This window comes from Octopus sinensis, linkage group LG1 (genome assembly GCF_006345805.1).
Source record: "Octopus sinensis linkage group LG1, ASM634580v1, whole genome shotgun sequence".
Lineage (NCBI taxonomy): Eukaryota > Metazoa > Mollusca > Cephalopoda > Octopoda > Octopodidae > Octopus > Octopus sinensis.
Genome location: NC_042997.1, coordinates 130,680,146 through 130,696,292, shown reverse-complemented (window position 1 = coordinate 130,696,292; position 16,147 = coordinate 130,680,146). Strand labels below are relative to the sequence as shown.

At 36.4% G+C, this 16,147-nt stretch overlaps 1 protein-coding gene across 5 annotated transcripts in view; it reads left to right on the top strand.

The window, feature by feature from the left end:
* LOC115210864 overlaps positions 1-7,447 on the top strand; it is a 69,734-nt gene extending 62,287 nt beyond the window's left edge. For 3 of the 5 annotated variants that reach the window (XM_036504698.1, XM_036504702.1, XM_029779628.2), the window contains one exon: positions 5,429-7,447. In XM_036504698.1, the coding sequence (XP_036360591.1) occupies positions 5,429-5,505 (77 nt within the window). In that variant the 3' untranslated portion in view covers positions 5,506-7,447. Of the gene's footprint in view, positions 1-969; positions 1,243-5,428 lie in introns of all 5 variants that reach the window. The other 2 variants (XM_029779644.2, XM_029779636.2) reach the window with 1 other exon arrangement.
* Positions 7,448-16,147: the final 8,700 nt, after the last annotated feature.

Genomic DNA, 16,147 nt, shown 5'->3' with positions numbered 1-16,147 from the left:
AGACCACATGATTACCAAGCTTCTTAACCACACAGCCATGCATGTGTCTGAGATTTTTTTTTCTAGCTTTCCTTTCATTTATCATAAATACAACACGGAGACACTGCAACCATGACAGATTTCAATGTCTCTGGTATTTTTTAAGATAAGAAACCATTTAGAGCAGCTCAAATTGTCATAAGAATTTCATGCTCATGTAGGCAATGGTTTCAAGCAGATTATTCTAAATTAGATTTCTTGATTTTTAGAATTCACCATTTGTAAAGTTTTAGCTCTAAGACATTTGATGCTTTCATACACATTTTGAATAAGTTATTCAGTCTGTATGTGGAGGCGCGTGGCTTAGTGGTTAGGGTGTCACCATCATGATCTTATGATTGTGGTTTCAATTCCTGGACCAGGCAATGCGCTGCATTCTTGAACAAAACACTTCATTTCACATTGCTCCAGTCCACTCAGCTGGCAAAAATGAGTAACGCTGCGATGGACTGGCGTCCTGTCCAGCTGGGGAACACATATGCCATAGAAACTGGGAAACTGGGCCCATGAGCCTGGCTGAGCTTTAAAAGGGTGCATTTATTTATTTTATTATTATTCAGTCTGTATACAAATGTTCTCTATCTCTCTCTCTCTCTCTCATAAGAATATAATCTTTCTGATAAAGATTTATTATTGAACAGCTAATAAGCATTATTCTGAGAATACCTTTAGGACTGAAATATTTGGGGCAGTGAAAACCATAACCAATAGCCTTTGCTTTTCTCCATAATCATATGTATGTAATGCGTGTATTTATTGATTCAGATATGCAGGATTTGTTTTGCTTAGATTTAATGCATGTATTTCAGAGGAGAAAATGATATTTGAATAATTTAATCTGCTATCTTCTAATAATTACCAAAAAAATTGAAGAAATATATTTTTTTTTTATAATCGAAGTTTAATATATTTTAATTTCTATAATTTCAGTTTACCCTAATGATGATTTTAAATACAAGCAAAAAAGTCTTAATGAACCTGAAATGGAGTCTGGTTAAAAACAAATTCACATAAAATGTATAAAATACATGTTGACTGCACAGTATTTCTACATGGCACTTTTAATAAGCACTATAATTAATCTCATACACAAACATCAAAATCATCTTAAGTTGGCAAGATATCTTTAAAGCATCTCATTTGTAGAAGCTTATACTGACATATCTTATATTTTGTCATTGCTCAGTGCTGGACCAGGCAGATGTAAGTATATTTCTTTCAACAGTTCCAAAGGTCTTAAATTAACACAGAAGAGAACTTACTACCTGTAATATATATATATATATATAATCAAAATAAGCAACAAGGATATCCAAGGTAGAGTAGTACAATTGTTTCATGCTACTTCATTTTATTAAACACTGTAAGTATTACATCAGTTTTAAAATGTCGAGCAATCTTCAGCCACATATAGAATTTTTCAGTTAAATGGACAATGCACATTCTTATCCCTATTTAATAGGGATAAGGGAAATAGGGATAAGAATGTGCATTGTCTGTTTAACTGGAAAATTTTATATGTGGCTGAAGATTGCTCAATTTAAAACTGATGTAATACTTACAGTGTTTAATAAAATGAAGTAGCATGAAACAATTGTACTACTCTACCTTGGATATCCTTGTTGCTTATTTTGATTATAATCAGCCCATTTGATTTATATGGATAATATCATACAAAATTCTGGTGCCTTTAACTTAAGTACCGTATTCATCTGAATCTAAATTTTGCTGAACTTATATATATATATACATACTACCTCTAATATATATTACTTCTAATATATATATATATATAAGAAGGGCATGTGAAAACCTATCAGTTCCGTTGATGAAGAAATGTGTTTGCATCTGTAACCATCTTACTTAGTTCTTTGTGAAGGCATCATTGGGAATTGGGTCACATAATGAACAAGTTGTGTGATTCATAGAAACATACTTGACAGTGCAAACATCAATGTTGTGTGGACATATGTGTGTTTGCATGCGCACATATGTGTATGTGTGATTGCTCTGTCAAAAACCTAGAAAATGAGGGCCGAAACTCAAAGAATGGGCTTGATCTGTGAAAATAAATAAAGAACTAATTTACAGCAGTAATTCGATATAGCAGGGAAATGGCTTTGTTTGGTGTGCAGGAGTATGCTTCAACTTTGTTATGTGTAGGCAATACATATAGTGAGTATGTATAACATGTCATAGAAACAAGATCTTAGATGTCCAGTTGTAGTGAATTAGCTAAAATATCGATCCATCAGGAACTGAAGAATTGTTGAGAAATAGACACAGGTATGACTGTGTTGTTAAGAAGCTTATTGTGAAACTACATGGTTTTGGGTTCAGTCCCACTGTGTGGCACCTTGGACAAGTGTCTTCTATAATCCCAGACAGACCAATGCCTTCTGAGTGAATTTGGTAGATGGAAACTATGAAACTCATCATCATCATCATTTAACGTCCGCTTTCCATGCTGGCATGGGTTGGACGATTTGACTGAAGACTGGTTGGCTGCACCAGACTCCAATCTGATCTGGCAGAGTTTCTACAACTGGATGCCCTTCTTAACGCCAACCACTCTGAGAGTGTAGTGGGTGCTTTTATGTGCCACCGGCATGAAGGCCAGTCAGGTGGTACTGGCAACGGCCATGCTCAGATGGTGTTTTTGACGTGCCACCTGCACAGGAGCCAGTCCAGCAGCACGATATATATGTGTATGTGTGTGTGTATGAGTGTATGTATGAGTATGTGTGTGTATGAATGTGTGTGTGTGTGTGTGTGTGTGTCCATCTTTGTGTTTGTCAATACTTGACAACTAATGTTGCTTTGTTTCATCTAACTTAGCAGTTCATCAAAAGATATCAACCGAATGAATACCAGACTTAAAAATAAGTACTGGTGTCAATTTGTTCATCTAAAACTCTTGAATGTTGTGCCCCAGCATGGCCACAGTCAAGTGACTGGTTCAAGTATAAGGTAAAAGCATAACTGCCATGTTGAATGAAAAGTGCAATGCTTGGAATTTCTGGGAACTCTCCTGAAGATGAATTTTTGCCAATGTAGATCTCTCCCAGTTTTTTTTCGATTCCAGATTCTAGTTGATAAGTTAATACCAGATCAAATCAGAGAAAATAGACAACTATACAAAATAGAAGTGAGAATATGAAGGTTGGCAGTTTGAATAATCAATTATTCTAGTGTCGACCAAACTTTATTCTTTGTGTATAAAGACATACTCTATGCAGTGTGGGTAACAATTGTGATGTTTGCGTAAGTAGTTTGGGTGCTGAGTGTGGGAGATTTGTGAAGTCTGTGGAGTTTGGGCTAGCGCTGCAACCATGTGGTTTTGCGTTCAGTCTCACTGCATTGCACCTTGGGCACATGTCTTTTACTACAGTCCTGGGCTGACCAATACTCTGTGAGTGAATCTGGTGGACAGAAGTTGGAAGCCCCTCCCCCACATATATATATAAAGGAGAAAAAAGAGAATGGAGATTGGAAGCTAATAATTGTATATTATTAACAACAAGTTGATCATCATCCCTTACAGCTGTTTCTATTAATATTCAGTGCCTGAGCATAGTATCTTCAGAGGGAAAACATATACTCTTCGATGTTTTATATATATATTGGTAAAAACAGTAAGATAACAAAAGAAAGAAAGAGACCTCAATATTATGTAAATAGAATAAATAGAGGCATTTTTCAGATGGCCAGATAACCGAAGAGATGGTGTTGTGGATTTCCACCTCGGCAGCCGAAACTCTATCTTGGCTATTGAATAATTGTCACATATTATTTTACAGATATATATATATATATATATATATATGGATTCATTATAGCAGACTGGAAACAGTTTACTGATCATGTATGTATATATATATATATATATATATACATAGATAGATAGATATACACATACACACACACACACTCACACACACACATATATATATATAGGTGTGTATAATTGTGTTTGTCCCCCTCCACCACTTGACAACCAGAGTTGGTTTGTTTACACCTCCATGACTTTGCACTTCGGTAAAAGATACTTATAGAATAAGTACCAGATTTTGAAAAGTAAGCAGATGAGTCAATTCATTCAACTAAACCTTTCGTAGCATTGCCTCAGCACAGTCACAGTTCAATGACTGTAATAAGTAAAAAATGTTTTTATAATTATGTAACAACATTTATTTTTTTAGACAAACAAAATTCTGCCTTGATGAGACATAATGGATGAAAAAGAACCAACAGAACTCTTTCACAAAATTATCTCATTCTAGTTAATTCAATACTCCCTATTTAACCCTTTTGTTACCATATTGCAATTGAAAAGTTCTGCCTGTGTTTTAAGTCATTCTTAAAATAATGAAGAATTTAGTAAATTAACTTAAGCCATTGTTTGGAACATAACTTAACATGAAATTTTGACAGGCTTTAATTTAGGTTACACTAAATAGGCGCAGGAGTGGCTGTGTGGTAAGTAGCTTGCTTACCAACCACATGGTTCCGAGTTCAATCCCACTGCATGGCACCTTGGGCAAGTCTCTTCTACTATAGCCTCGGGCCGACCAAAGCCTTGTGAGTGGATTTGGTAGACGGAAACTGAAAGAAGCTCGTCGTATATCTCTCTATATATAAACGGCAGTTTGTCTGTGCGTGTTTCTGTGTGTCTGTTTGCTTGTACCCTCACCCTGACCACGGCTTTCAACCGATTCTGATGAAACTTGACACACACGTAGCCCAATGTCATAATTCAAAACTAATGCAGCGAAAATTTTGAAAAGTTCCCCCAGTTCTGAAAAAAATCGATAAATTCGACATGGGGTCGAGAATCAGAAACACAAACCACAGACTGTCTAGGGGACGCAACTCGACCCTTTTAACTCTCAAAAAAAATTTACCATAATTTTTTTTCCATTTTTTTGCTATTTTTTGGCTATAACTCTCTAAAAATGCTTGTATAGTTATTTCCCTTACAAACCCGAGCAACGCTGGGCGATACTGCTAGTATGTATATATATATGTGTGTGTGTCTGTGTTTGTCCCCCCCAACATCGCTTGACAACCAATGCTGGTGTGTTTACGTCCCTGTAACTTAGTGGTTCGGCAAAAAAGAAACCAATAGAATAAGTACTAGGCTTACAAAGAATAAATCCTGGGATCTATTTCCTCAACTAAAGGCGGTGCTCCAGCATGGCTGCTGTCAAATGACTGAAATAAGTAAAAGAGTAAATGAGAAAATTTGTATTAGGGAACAAGGAACAGCCTCAGTTAAATCTGGTTAGGTCTCTCCAACACTTTTCACTGACATTCATCAGCTTTAAAAGTTATTTCCAATGTAAAATATATGTAAATGTTTCATTAAATATGATTTATAATTTTCTAGTTTTAGGTGTGATGCCAACAGAAAGAACTGGTCTTCTCTCAGCACACAGTTACCAAGCAGTCAGACTTTACCAATGATGAAATGAATACCAAAATTGTATCTTTGACAAATTTTTAAATCATATTATTTTCTTAAAATTCTATTTTATATTAAAAGTTGTTGCTCATTTAAAAAATTTTATCAATGACATTTTGCCTATATTTTAAATGTGGCATGAAAAAATTTATGCATTTTATTGAAATATCAATCACACAGGCACAACTGTGGATTTTTTTTTTTTTTTTTTTTTTTGCTACATTTGTACATTTACAGATTTCATTTCATTTCAAACTGGATCATCAATTTTCTAATCAATTACCATCCCATTGAAAACAGAATGTTGGAAAATAAGTCAGGAATGGCTAAATTCCATCCCCAGATTAACCCACCAAACATCGTTCGAAGTGCTTCCATACAGTTTACTGCCTTATCTCTCTGCAACTGAGTCTCTTGACATTGAGGAGTCTTTTAGCATCTATAACATATTTGGCTTTGATTATGGCTTCTCTGTGAACAAGAGAGATAACATGATAGTATTATGGGCTGTATAAAAATGAGGCAACTGAATGGTCTGTTTATGCAATATGAACCTCTTAGCTATTCACCTAACAAACACATGGTGGTTAAGAGCTCTGAAGTGAAATTGAGAAAATGTATCTGTGTGTGTATGTGTGTAAAGACTTCAGACAGTTCTACTTCATCCTTGTCTAACTCATACCAGCAGTATTCAAGCAAACTATTCAATGATTTGCTAAATCTACTCTTATTGATAACATCAATCTCTACTGTTCCCATCTATTGGGAAGTTCATCATTACATTCTGAGGTATTGGCCATCAAAAGTCATTTGATAATTTGTTAATTTTGGTTGTTATATACATGCTTTCATGCTCTATGAATCGATCAACAATTGTTAAATTTTTCAAAGATTTGCTATAAAAATTATTTTCTACTATGACAAAAGCATTTGAAGAATTTTGGAAACAAAAAACATTTGAAAATTTTTATGGCTACGTTATAGATTTCAGCTGAAAATCTTTTCATCAATGGCTAAACTTAATAATTCACTTAATGATTAATAAGAAATAATTTTTCCTGTACATACATTAATAAAAAAAAAAACCTGTTAATTATATACAGTTCTTCCATAATTTCTCTTTCATTTGAATGACTTTGAAACTGCCATAAATCCATTTCCTAGTTCTCATAAGTCACTATCAATTCACTTAATATCAACCATGTTTTACCAACCAATGAGGATTCTAATGATTATTTCCCTGTGGAGACCTGTTTTAACCCTTATTTTACCATATTTCTGTTGAAATAGCTGCTTTTGTTTCAATTAATTTGGAAAATATGAAGAATTTAATAAAATAATTTTGTTATTGCTAAATTGTTGTTTAGATCAAAATTAACTTGAAATTTTGATAGAAAATTTTAATTTAGACCACTTTGAAACAAAAAGTTTGTATCATAGAACCAGAGTTGGTCTCTAAAAGGTTAATGTGAATTAAAATTTTAAAAAATAGAGAACCATTATACTGTATTCTGAAGGTCATTACTCTCTGAATGTCTACCTGTAAAAAAATGTGCTAATCCCAAGGGTAGCATTAGTGAAACAACTCTGACTTTAATCTTTTATATGAAAAATAAAGAAATTATTAAAAAAATAAAGAAATAATATTTCATATCCAAATCCATAGAACCATCCCATCCATATTCAATGTAAAATTGTAAAATTCTTTCAAAACCCGCTATTAAATGAAGCTAGATGCTGGATGGTGTCTCTTACAGAAACTGATATATCATGACCAGAGATTGCCATGGAATATGATATATTTTATAACCAGTATAAGGAATTTGTTACTAAATGTGATATATAATGTGTTATGTCACATTACTCATCATGGACAGTCAATGAAGCCAGTTGAACCTTTAACTGCTGCTAAAATAAAATAAAATAAAATCTTTTTCACAGAAATGTTGATTTCATTACTATTATTTTAATTATTTTTTGTTCTGTTCTTTAATTATTATTTTGATAAAATAAAATAAAGAAACAAGGTTTTATAAAGATGCAGTGAAATGTTACTATAAGATGTTGTTTAGTCTTAAGTTATTTCTGATGAAACTGAGTGTGTACAAGGTACTTGTGAGTCACAAACTCAAATGGCTTTTTATCCAGGATAACCTTTTTGCAGAGCTACTACAAGATGGCCTTAGGTGAAAGTTTTTCTGCTATTTTTAGGGCTTTAAGGGCTCTGTAATTGATCTTTTCAATACATCATTTTCATCATTTTATCATTTGATGAGGATATTGTTGTCACAGTGCCTCACCTCTATGTACATGCAGTCACCACATGCAAAACCTATCACAAACCTACAAAGGAGCCATTATGAGCAGTTGTTCAATCGACTAGAAATAACAGGGAAAATCTTTAAATCTCATTCTAATGTCTTAAAAAACGTAAGATGCATCAGATAATGTAGCACGATGGCCACAGCAGAACATTTTTCATCATAGGTTTGCTTGACCAAAGGTGACCAATGGCTAAGAAACAACAATTACAATCACTCTGACCCATCAAGCAACAAGGAATGTTCCTTGCATCATTCACAAATGGTGTTCTCCTAAGTGACATTTCTCTTTGTCAAATCCTTCACTCATTCTGCCCCGCTCCTCTCTCCAGGAATCTATCCCAATCTTTGGCAACATACTTCCATATGCACCATCCCCAACAAAAGACAACCCCTCTAACCTAACATTTTACAGAAATTGATTATATATAATCATCTGTTTTAAATTTCTCCCTCCTCTCTCTTTCCTCTATGACATCATCATCATTTAACATCTGCTTTCCATGCTAGCATGGGTTGGACGATTTGACTGAGGGCTGGCGAACCAGATGGCTGCACCAGGCTCCAATCTTGATCTGGCAGAGTTTCTACAACTGGATGCCCTTCCTAACGCCAACCACTCCGAGAGTGTAGTGGGTGCTTTTACGTGCCACCGGCATGAGGGCCAGTCAGGCGGTACTGGCAACAACCATGCTCAAATGGTGCTTTTTATGTGCCCCCTGCACAGGAGCCAGTCCAGTGGCACTGGCAATAACCTCACTCAAATGTTTTTTCACATGCCACCGGCACAAGTGTCAGTAAGGTGACACTGATAATGATCATGCTCGAATGGTGCTTTTTATGTGCCACTGGCACAGAAGCCAGTTAGCTGCTTTGACAACGATCACGCTTGGATGGTGCTACACTAGCACGGATGCCAATCATTAAATTTGATTTATCAAATAATAATAATAAGAGTAAAAGAAGTGACAGAAGGCAACAATAAATCAAGTAAAGGAAGACAGCAATGATAACCAAAAGTACATGTGTAATACACAGGATAAAAATGCTAAAATAACCCTCAGAAAAGTGAACATTAAAAGAGCCATGGAAAGGAAAGAGAGCACATGGAATTTTTGAAGGGATGGAGTGTCTTGATAGCTAACAACCAGTGCAGGCAGTTTACTCTATGTTTCCACAATTCTGAATATGGAAACAGGTTTTTGAAATCTCCCATGTTGGTGCCATGTGAAAAACACCTGTGCTGGTTCTGCATAAAAAGCACCCAGTACACTCTGTAAAGTGACTAGCATTAGGAAGGATATCTGGCCATAGAAACCATGCCAAAACAGACAACTGAAGCTTGGTGCAGTTCCTGTCAAATCGACCAGCCCATACCGTCATGGAAAATGGACGTTAAATAATGATGATGAGGGATACTGTGTTGTGTTTTGACCTTATAAACATGCCCGCAGCTGGTTGAGGTATTAAATTCAAAAAGGTAGCCAAAGCTAGCTGTATTTATGTATTTTGGAGATACATTTTCAAATGTTATTCACCAATGATCTTTTGTACTTAAGAACTGTGGTAAAAGCAATATTGTTATACTTGATATGAATGAAGTTTTCTATCATTAGAATTGCTTAACTAAGATGCCAGCATCAGAGTTCCATACGAGGAGCATTCAATAAGTAATGCCCCTGACCCACTTCCCATAGCAGTAGAGCAACGAAACTTGGCACAGTTATTAGTCTTTTTTTACATAGGAACCACCCAGAGTTACGCATTTCTCCCATCGTTTAATGCAGCTCTGGAGACCGTTTTTGTAGAAGACCCCAGTTTGGTCCTCCAACCACGACGCGACTTCAGAATCAAGGCTGCATCATATGGGAAACACTTTCCTTTCAAAAACAACTTCATGGCTGGGAAGAGGTGAAAATCAGAGGGTGCAAGGTCAGGAGAGTAGGGGGATGGGGGAGGAGTTCATAGCCGCACGCCTGTGCTTTTGATCTGGCGACACGCGAGTTGTGGACCGGAGCGTTGTCCTGCAGAAGGAGGATGCCTTTGCTGATCTTGCCCCGCCTCTTGATTTTGATAGCTTCTCTTAATTTCTTCAAAAGTGAAGCATAATAGGCTCCTGTAATTGTGGTACCCTTTGCCAGGAAATCTGTCATCACTACTCCGTCCTGGTCCCAGAAGACTGTGAGCATGACCTTGCCAGCGGAAGGCTGCACCCTTGCCTTCTTTGGAGGAGGTGAGTCACGGTGCTTCCACTGCATTGGCTGGGCTTTGGTCTCTGGATCATAGTGATGGACCCAGGTTTCATCCTGTGTAATCAGTCTTCTGAAAAAGTTTGACTCATCTTCTTGGCACATCTCCAAATTCATCCTCGAGCACTCGACGCGTTCTTGCTTCTGGAAAGGTGTGAGCAACCTGGGAATCCATCTGGCAGACACCTTTTGCATATGCAAATGGTCATGAATGATAGTTTCCACAGACCCGGTACTTATCTTGACCTCATGGGCTATTTGGCGAATAGTTATGCGTCGATCTTCCAAAATGGCAGCCTCAACTTGACGGACAGATGCCTCATCAATGGCAGAAGGGGGCGACCAGATGTAGGAGCTGTTTCCACAGAGTTCCGACCATGTTTAAATTCACGATGCCAGCGTTTTACAAGGTCATATGATGGGGCATCATCACCATAAGTTACTTTCATTTCATCAAAAGTCTCCCGTGGTGTGCGTCCTTTCAAATACAAAAACCGGATCACTGCTCGACACTCAACTGGCTCCATTTCACACTTGACTCTGTTCAAACACCTGTAAATCAGAAACCACAATTAGTTCAGAGCTGTAATTTGCCACTTAATCTATAGAGATATAAATAATTGCACATGCAAAATTTCAGCTAGATCACACAAATGCAAGTGGGTCAGGAGCATTACTTATTGAACGTCTCTCGTATGTCTCTTATTTCTTAAAGTGGAAGCTTCAGTCCATACTGTTACCATTGTGCATATTTGATAGCAGCAATAAAATTACAACCTATGACACAGAATAAATTTTACCAATGAAGGAACCTTTGTCTAGTTGTTTCATCTACAAGAAATAACAGCGAAATGTTCTTCAAATCAACTTTTGCCTCACTGTCTTAAACAAAGAAGAACATATTGGATAATGTTGTAGATATTCCAAAAAAATGGATGGGACAGTCATGGCTGGAATGTATTTGATTCAGTTTTGCTCTAGGTTGACCTGGGGATCAACAAGATAAGTTGCTGTGGTTTGAAAGTGTAGTTCTATTATTTTTACAAATCTTCAGTAAACAGATGACATAGAATTTTAAATGTTCTACATGGAATTGTTTTTTTGTTTTTTTTTTAGCCATAGCCAGTTCTTTGAAAAGAAACAGTCAGTCACATATTTACTATTCACTTAATATATATGTCCATATGCACCTATTAGGTTGGATTATTTTGAATTCTTTTGTTTTAGTAATCTGTCTTCCATTTGTATGCACAGACAAAATGTTTGTAAGACATTTTGAGATATCAACAACCAAGAGACTAAGACAACTCTGATGCACTTAGTGTGTGTATGTGTGTGTCTGCACGCACATGCACACGTGTGTGTACATTCTTCATTATAAAATATCAAATTATTTTGGTTTGGTGACTGTGTGGTAAGTAGCTTGCTTACCAACCACATGGTTCCGGGTTCAGTCCCACTGTGTGGCATCTTGGGCAAGTGTCTTCTACTATAGCCTAGGGCCAACCAAAGCCTTGTGAGAGAATTTGGTAGACGGAAACTGAAAGAAGACCGTCGCATATATATATATATATGTATATATATATATATGTGTTGTGTGTCTGTGTTTGTCCCCCCCAACATTGCTTGACAACAGATGCTGGTGTGTTTCCATCCCTGTAACTTAGCGGTTTGGCAAAAGAGACTGACAGAATAAGTACTAGGCTTACAAAGAATAAGTCCTGGGGTCTATTTGCTCAACTAAAAGCGGTGCTCCAGCATGGCTGCAGTCAAATGACTGAAACAAGTAAAAGAGTAAACAAAACATGTTATCAAACATAATTATGTTTCTGTCGGTGAGCATTCAAACAAGCTCTTGAGTAAATTGAGGAGTGCAGACCTAATAAAGTTGTTAGACGACTAGAGCCAGGCTGATTAAATATATCTTTGAAAAGAAACAGTCAGTCACATTTACTGCTCACTTAACAAATTAAATATAACAGACAACATTAAAAATAAAAAAGGAAAAACAATATTTTCCCTCTTCCCAACATTACAGCTCTCTTTTACTCTTTTAATCTTTTACTTGTTTCAGTCATTTGACTGTGGCCATGCTGGAGCACCACTTTTAGTCAAGCAAATCAACCCCAGAACTTATTCTTTGGAAGCCTAGTACTTATTCTATCGGTCTCTTTTGCCGAACCGCTAAGTTATGGGGACGTAAACACACCAGCATTGGTTGTGAAGTGATGTTGGGGGGACAAACACAGACACACACACACACACATTCATATATATATATATACATACATATACATATATCTGTGCAGAGCCATCCTTTGACGTAGACTGTTTTTGTTTGGCCTATGTATCGCTCTTGACACCCAGAGCAGGTTAGTGCATATATCAGGTTCTCCGAAGCACATGCAAAGCTGCTTTTCACTGTGAAACATTGTCCCCGTTTGAAGGAGAATTCTGATCCCTCAATTAAATCGACACATATCCCACAGTTGGGTCTTCCACATTTCTTTTACTGACGGCTTCAGTGTTGTTGTTCAGCTTGTGTTAGGAGACTTTTCATAGATTTAGGCTGTCTCTTGCTTTTTATGATGGTGTGTGTTTGGAGGATTAAGTTCATTCTGTGGTCCATTTTTAGCAGGGGAATGTTTTGAAGGATGGTGTCAAAGGCTTCATTGTTAAGAGAGTTGTATGTGGAGATATATGGTAGGGCTTTTGGTTGTAAATCCTTCTTTAATTTGAGAAGTCTGAGTTTGTGGATGTTGAGTTGTCGGGCATGTTGAAAGCATATGTCAATTAGTGAAGATGAGTAGTTCCTGGTGATGAGTGTATCCTTTAGTTTATGTGGCCGTATGTTCTTGGTGCTTGCATGAGAAACTATAGTGCATATCCTTTTTACTAGGTTGAAGGGAATATTCATTCTGGTGTAGCATGAGTTGAACGGTAGATATTGCTTGGAGTCCATGGACTTATAGTATTGTAGCAATATCGTTCTCTCATAGCTATCTTCACTGTTTGAGAAGAGTATTAAGAATACACTCGTTCAAGATTACAAACATCTTCGGCTAGTTCAACATTGTTGTAAACACTAATTCGATTGGCTGACACGTGGTCTCTACTACGTTCGCACCGCTGGTTATCACGTGACGCGATTTGCCTCCGCTTATTTTCGCGCCATAGTTCCAAGCAGCCAATCACAGCTTTCCATTTCTGAAGTTCATTGGGAGTCACATAAAGCTTATAAAACAAGGTTTCTCAGACAAGTATTCGTCTTAGGTTTCAAGTCCTTTTCAGGGCTAACCTCTGACCACACAGAGCATACTCGACCATGTTCCAGTTTCGAAAGGCAGGCGACTACCATTAATACAAGATGTTACAGATTCCTCTCATACTGTTAGTGTGAAAATATCACCATGAAAGAACGGTTACAGGATATCTATAACTAGAGAAAAATAACCAAGCAGAATATATGATGAAGACGCAGCAAAAACCAAGCGCCAAACATCGAAGATTTAATTTGTACACAAGACAACCACAGATTCAACTCTAGCGGTTAGGTGAAAATCTCACCACGGAAAAAACGGCTACAGTTAATATATCTGGAAGTATATTCATATCAAGAGAAAGATAAACACAAGTGATTCAATTAATCTCAACTACGAGACGCAACCTCTTGATATGGAACTCTTACACTGTACCTCATAAACGGTAAATCAATTATCTGTTCTTGGGTTCTAGTTCTTCTAAGAACTACCTTAAGCCATTTGTTACTACCTGTTGCCAGGCTGATACCAACAACATGAACTGTGAACCAAATTCCATCGTCATTTCACTGGTCAGTACCTTTTACGCCTCACGAACACACAGACACAAAAACATGCTAACACTTACAAACTTCCAACATCAAGCATGATTGTAAAATATGTAAAATAAATAATGTATATATCTCAAAAAGAAATCTTGTTGTCATTCCACTTATGTGTTTTGCCGCTGCATATAAAACTGGTCAGTAAAGACTCATTAAGAATGGGATCGCGTGCGACTGTGTCTCTTATACGATACGACCGTATGTGATCCTATTTTTATAGTATATATCTATTTCTATTACGTTGTCAGATTTTTTAATGAGGATGTTGAGGAAGGAAAGTTGTTGATGGCTATATTCCATCGTGAATTGAATGTTTACATCAAGTCCATTTATAAGTGCTTGAAATTCTTTAAGTCCCTCTATAATTTCATGCCAAAGAATGAAACAGTCATCCAGGTATCTCTTCCAGTTATTTTCTATGTAGAGGGAGAATTTGGCTGCCATATTTTTCTAGCACCTTACAATAAAGACTGATTTCTAGATATCCCATGACTAGGTTAGCAGAGGAAGGGTCCATTCTCGTACCCATTGCAGTCATCGATTTTTGTCGATAGATGAAGACAAAGTAGTTATTCTCCAAGATGAATTTTAGCCCTTCTATCTCGAATTCTTTCTTGATGTGATGTGGGAGTTCGTTGGTGTAATTCTCTAACCAGAATTGAATTGCCTCTATTCCTAGTTTGTGGGGGATATTGGAATAGAGGTTGACTACATTGAAGGATACTAGTAGGGTGATTTTGTTTATTGTTTCAGGAAGGTGATTGATCATATCCAGGTTGTCCCTTATATAGCTTTTGACATGCTTGAGGAATGGTTTTAAGAGGGTATCTAAAAAGTTATTGAGGTGGTGGGTTTCGCATGCGGTACCTGCTATTATAGGTCTCAGTTTGACGTCTTTAAGCAATCAGTTACATAAACTTTACGGCATGATTTTTCTGTTCCTTTTTCTTCTCTTTTTTCTCTTTTTTTTTTCCACGGATAAATCTCCAAACTCTCTCGACTTCAGCAATTATTCTGACAAATTTCTACACTTAAAGATTATATAACAGCACAAACACAATGATGCAATAGCTGTGTCTATGATGCAACAGATTTCAAACAGGTAGAGAGAAAATAACAATTCGAAAATTACTCATTTTACCCCTGTTACTAATTTTGTTCCCCATCCTTATATATATATATATATTTAATCATGTTTTTAAAAGTTCGGGGTTGACAAATTAAGTACCAGTTGTGCACTGGATCAATCTAATCGACTGGCCCCCTCCCAAAAAATTTCGGGCCTTGTGCCTAGAGTAGAAAAGAATATGATAGTGACTGTATCAGGCTTTTTAAAAAAACTTTGACAACGAAATATGAAATGTGCATAACTAGAAACTTTGTATTATAGTTTCCTTATTACTTTTGCAAGCATGATTAAGAGAAGTCGCTGTTACATTAGCTCAGGCAATATTATTGGTGTTACATATATTTCGAGATATTTTATTTTTTTTTTACTATTGCAACCGTTTCATGAAACAGATAGAAACATTTACCAGAAAAGGACACGGAATTAGTAGTGAGGGTTACAAAAAATTTAATTTTTGGAGCAAAAAATTTCTTTCGTAAAAGGTAATACCCACCCAATTCTTTACTCTTCTCTATAAGTTATACCCATATTTCATGTAATTGTATCTTTTATATTAAATATATAATTGGCAATCTTTCGTTTTGACTCGAAGGTGTGTACGCAGCTTAGCTGTTACCATACGCGTTCGGTAAATTCCGTAAAAATTTATTTATTTATTTATTTTTGTGGCTGGAAATGTACATTTCGTTTGATGTTAACATAAAGTGAAAGAGAGAGAAAATTGATAGGGACATGTGTATGTGTTGATGGGGGTGCAAGACAAAAAGTGTGTGTTGTGTGTGTTGCTGTGTGTGTGTGTGTGTGTGTGTGAGCCGTTTTACACATACATAACAACACCTCTCTCTCTCTTTCTCTCAGTCAATCACTCACGCTAAAATAAGAAGCGAGAAAAACTAAATAAATAAAAATTACGCTATCACTCTGTCCTGCTCTCTCACTCACACACACACACACAGAGCAAAACACACCTCTCTCTCTTTCTCTCTCTCTCTCACTCAATCAGACACAAAAAAAACGATTCAAGAAAAAGTAAATAAATAAAATATACACTGGCGAAAATAAATTTAAGACCGATGATAA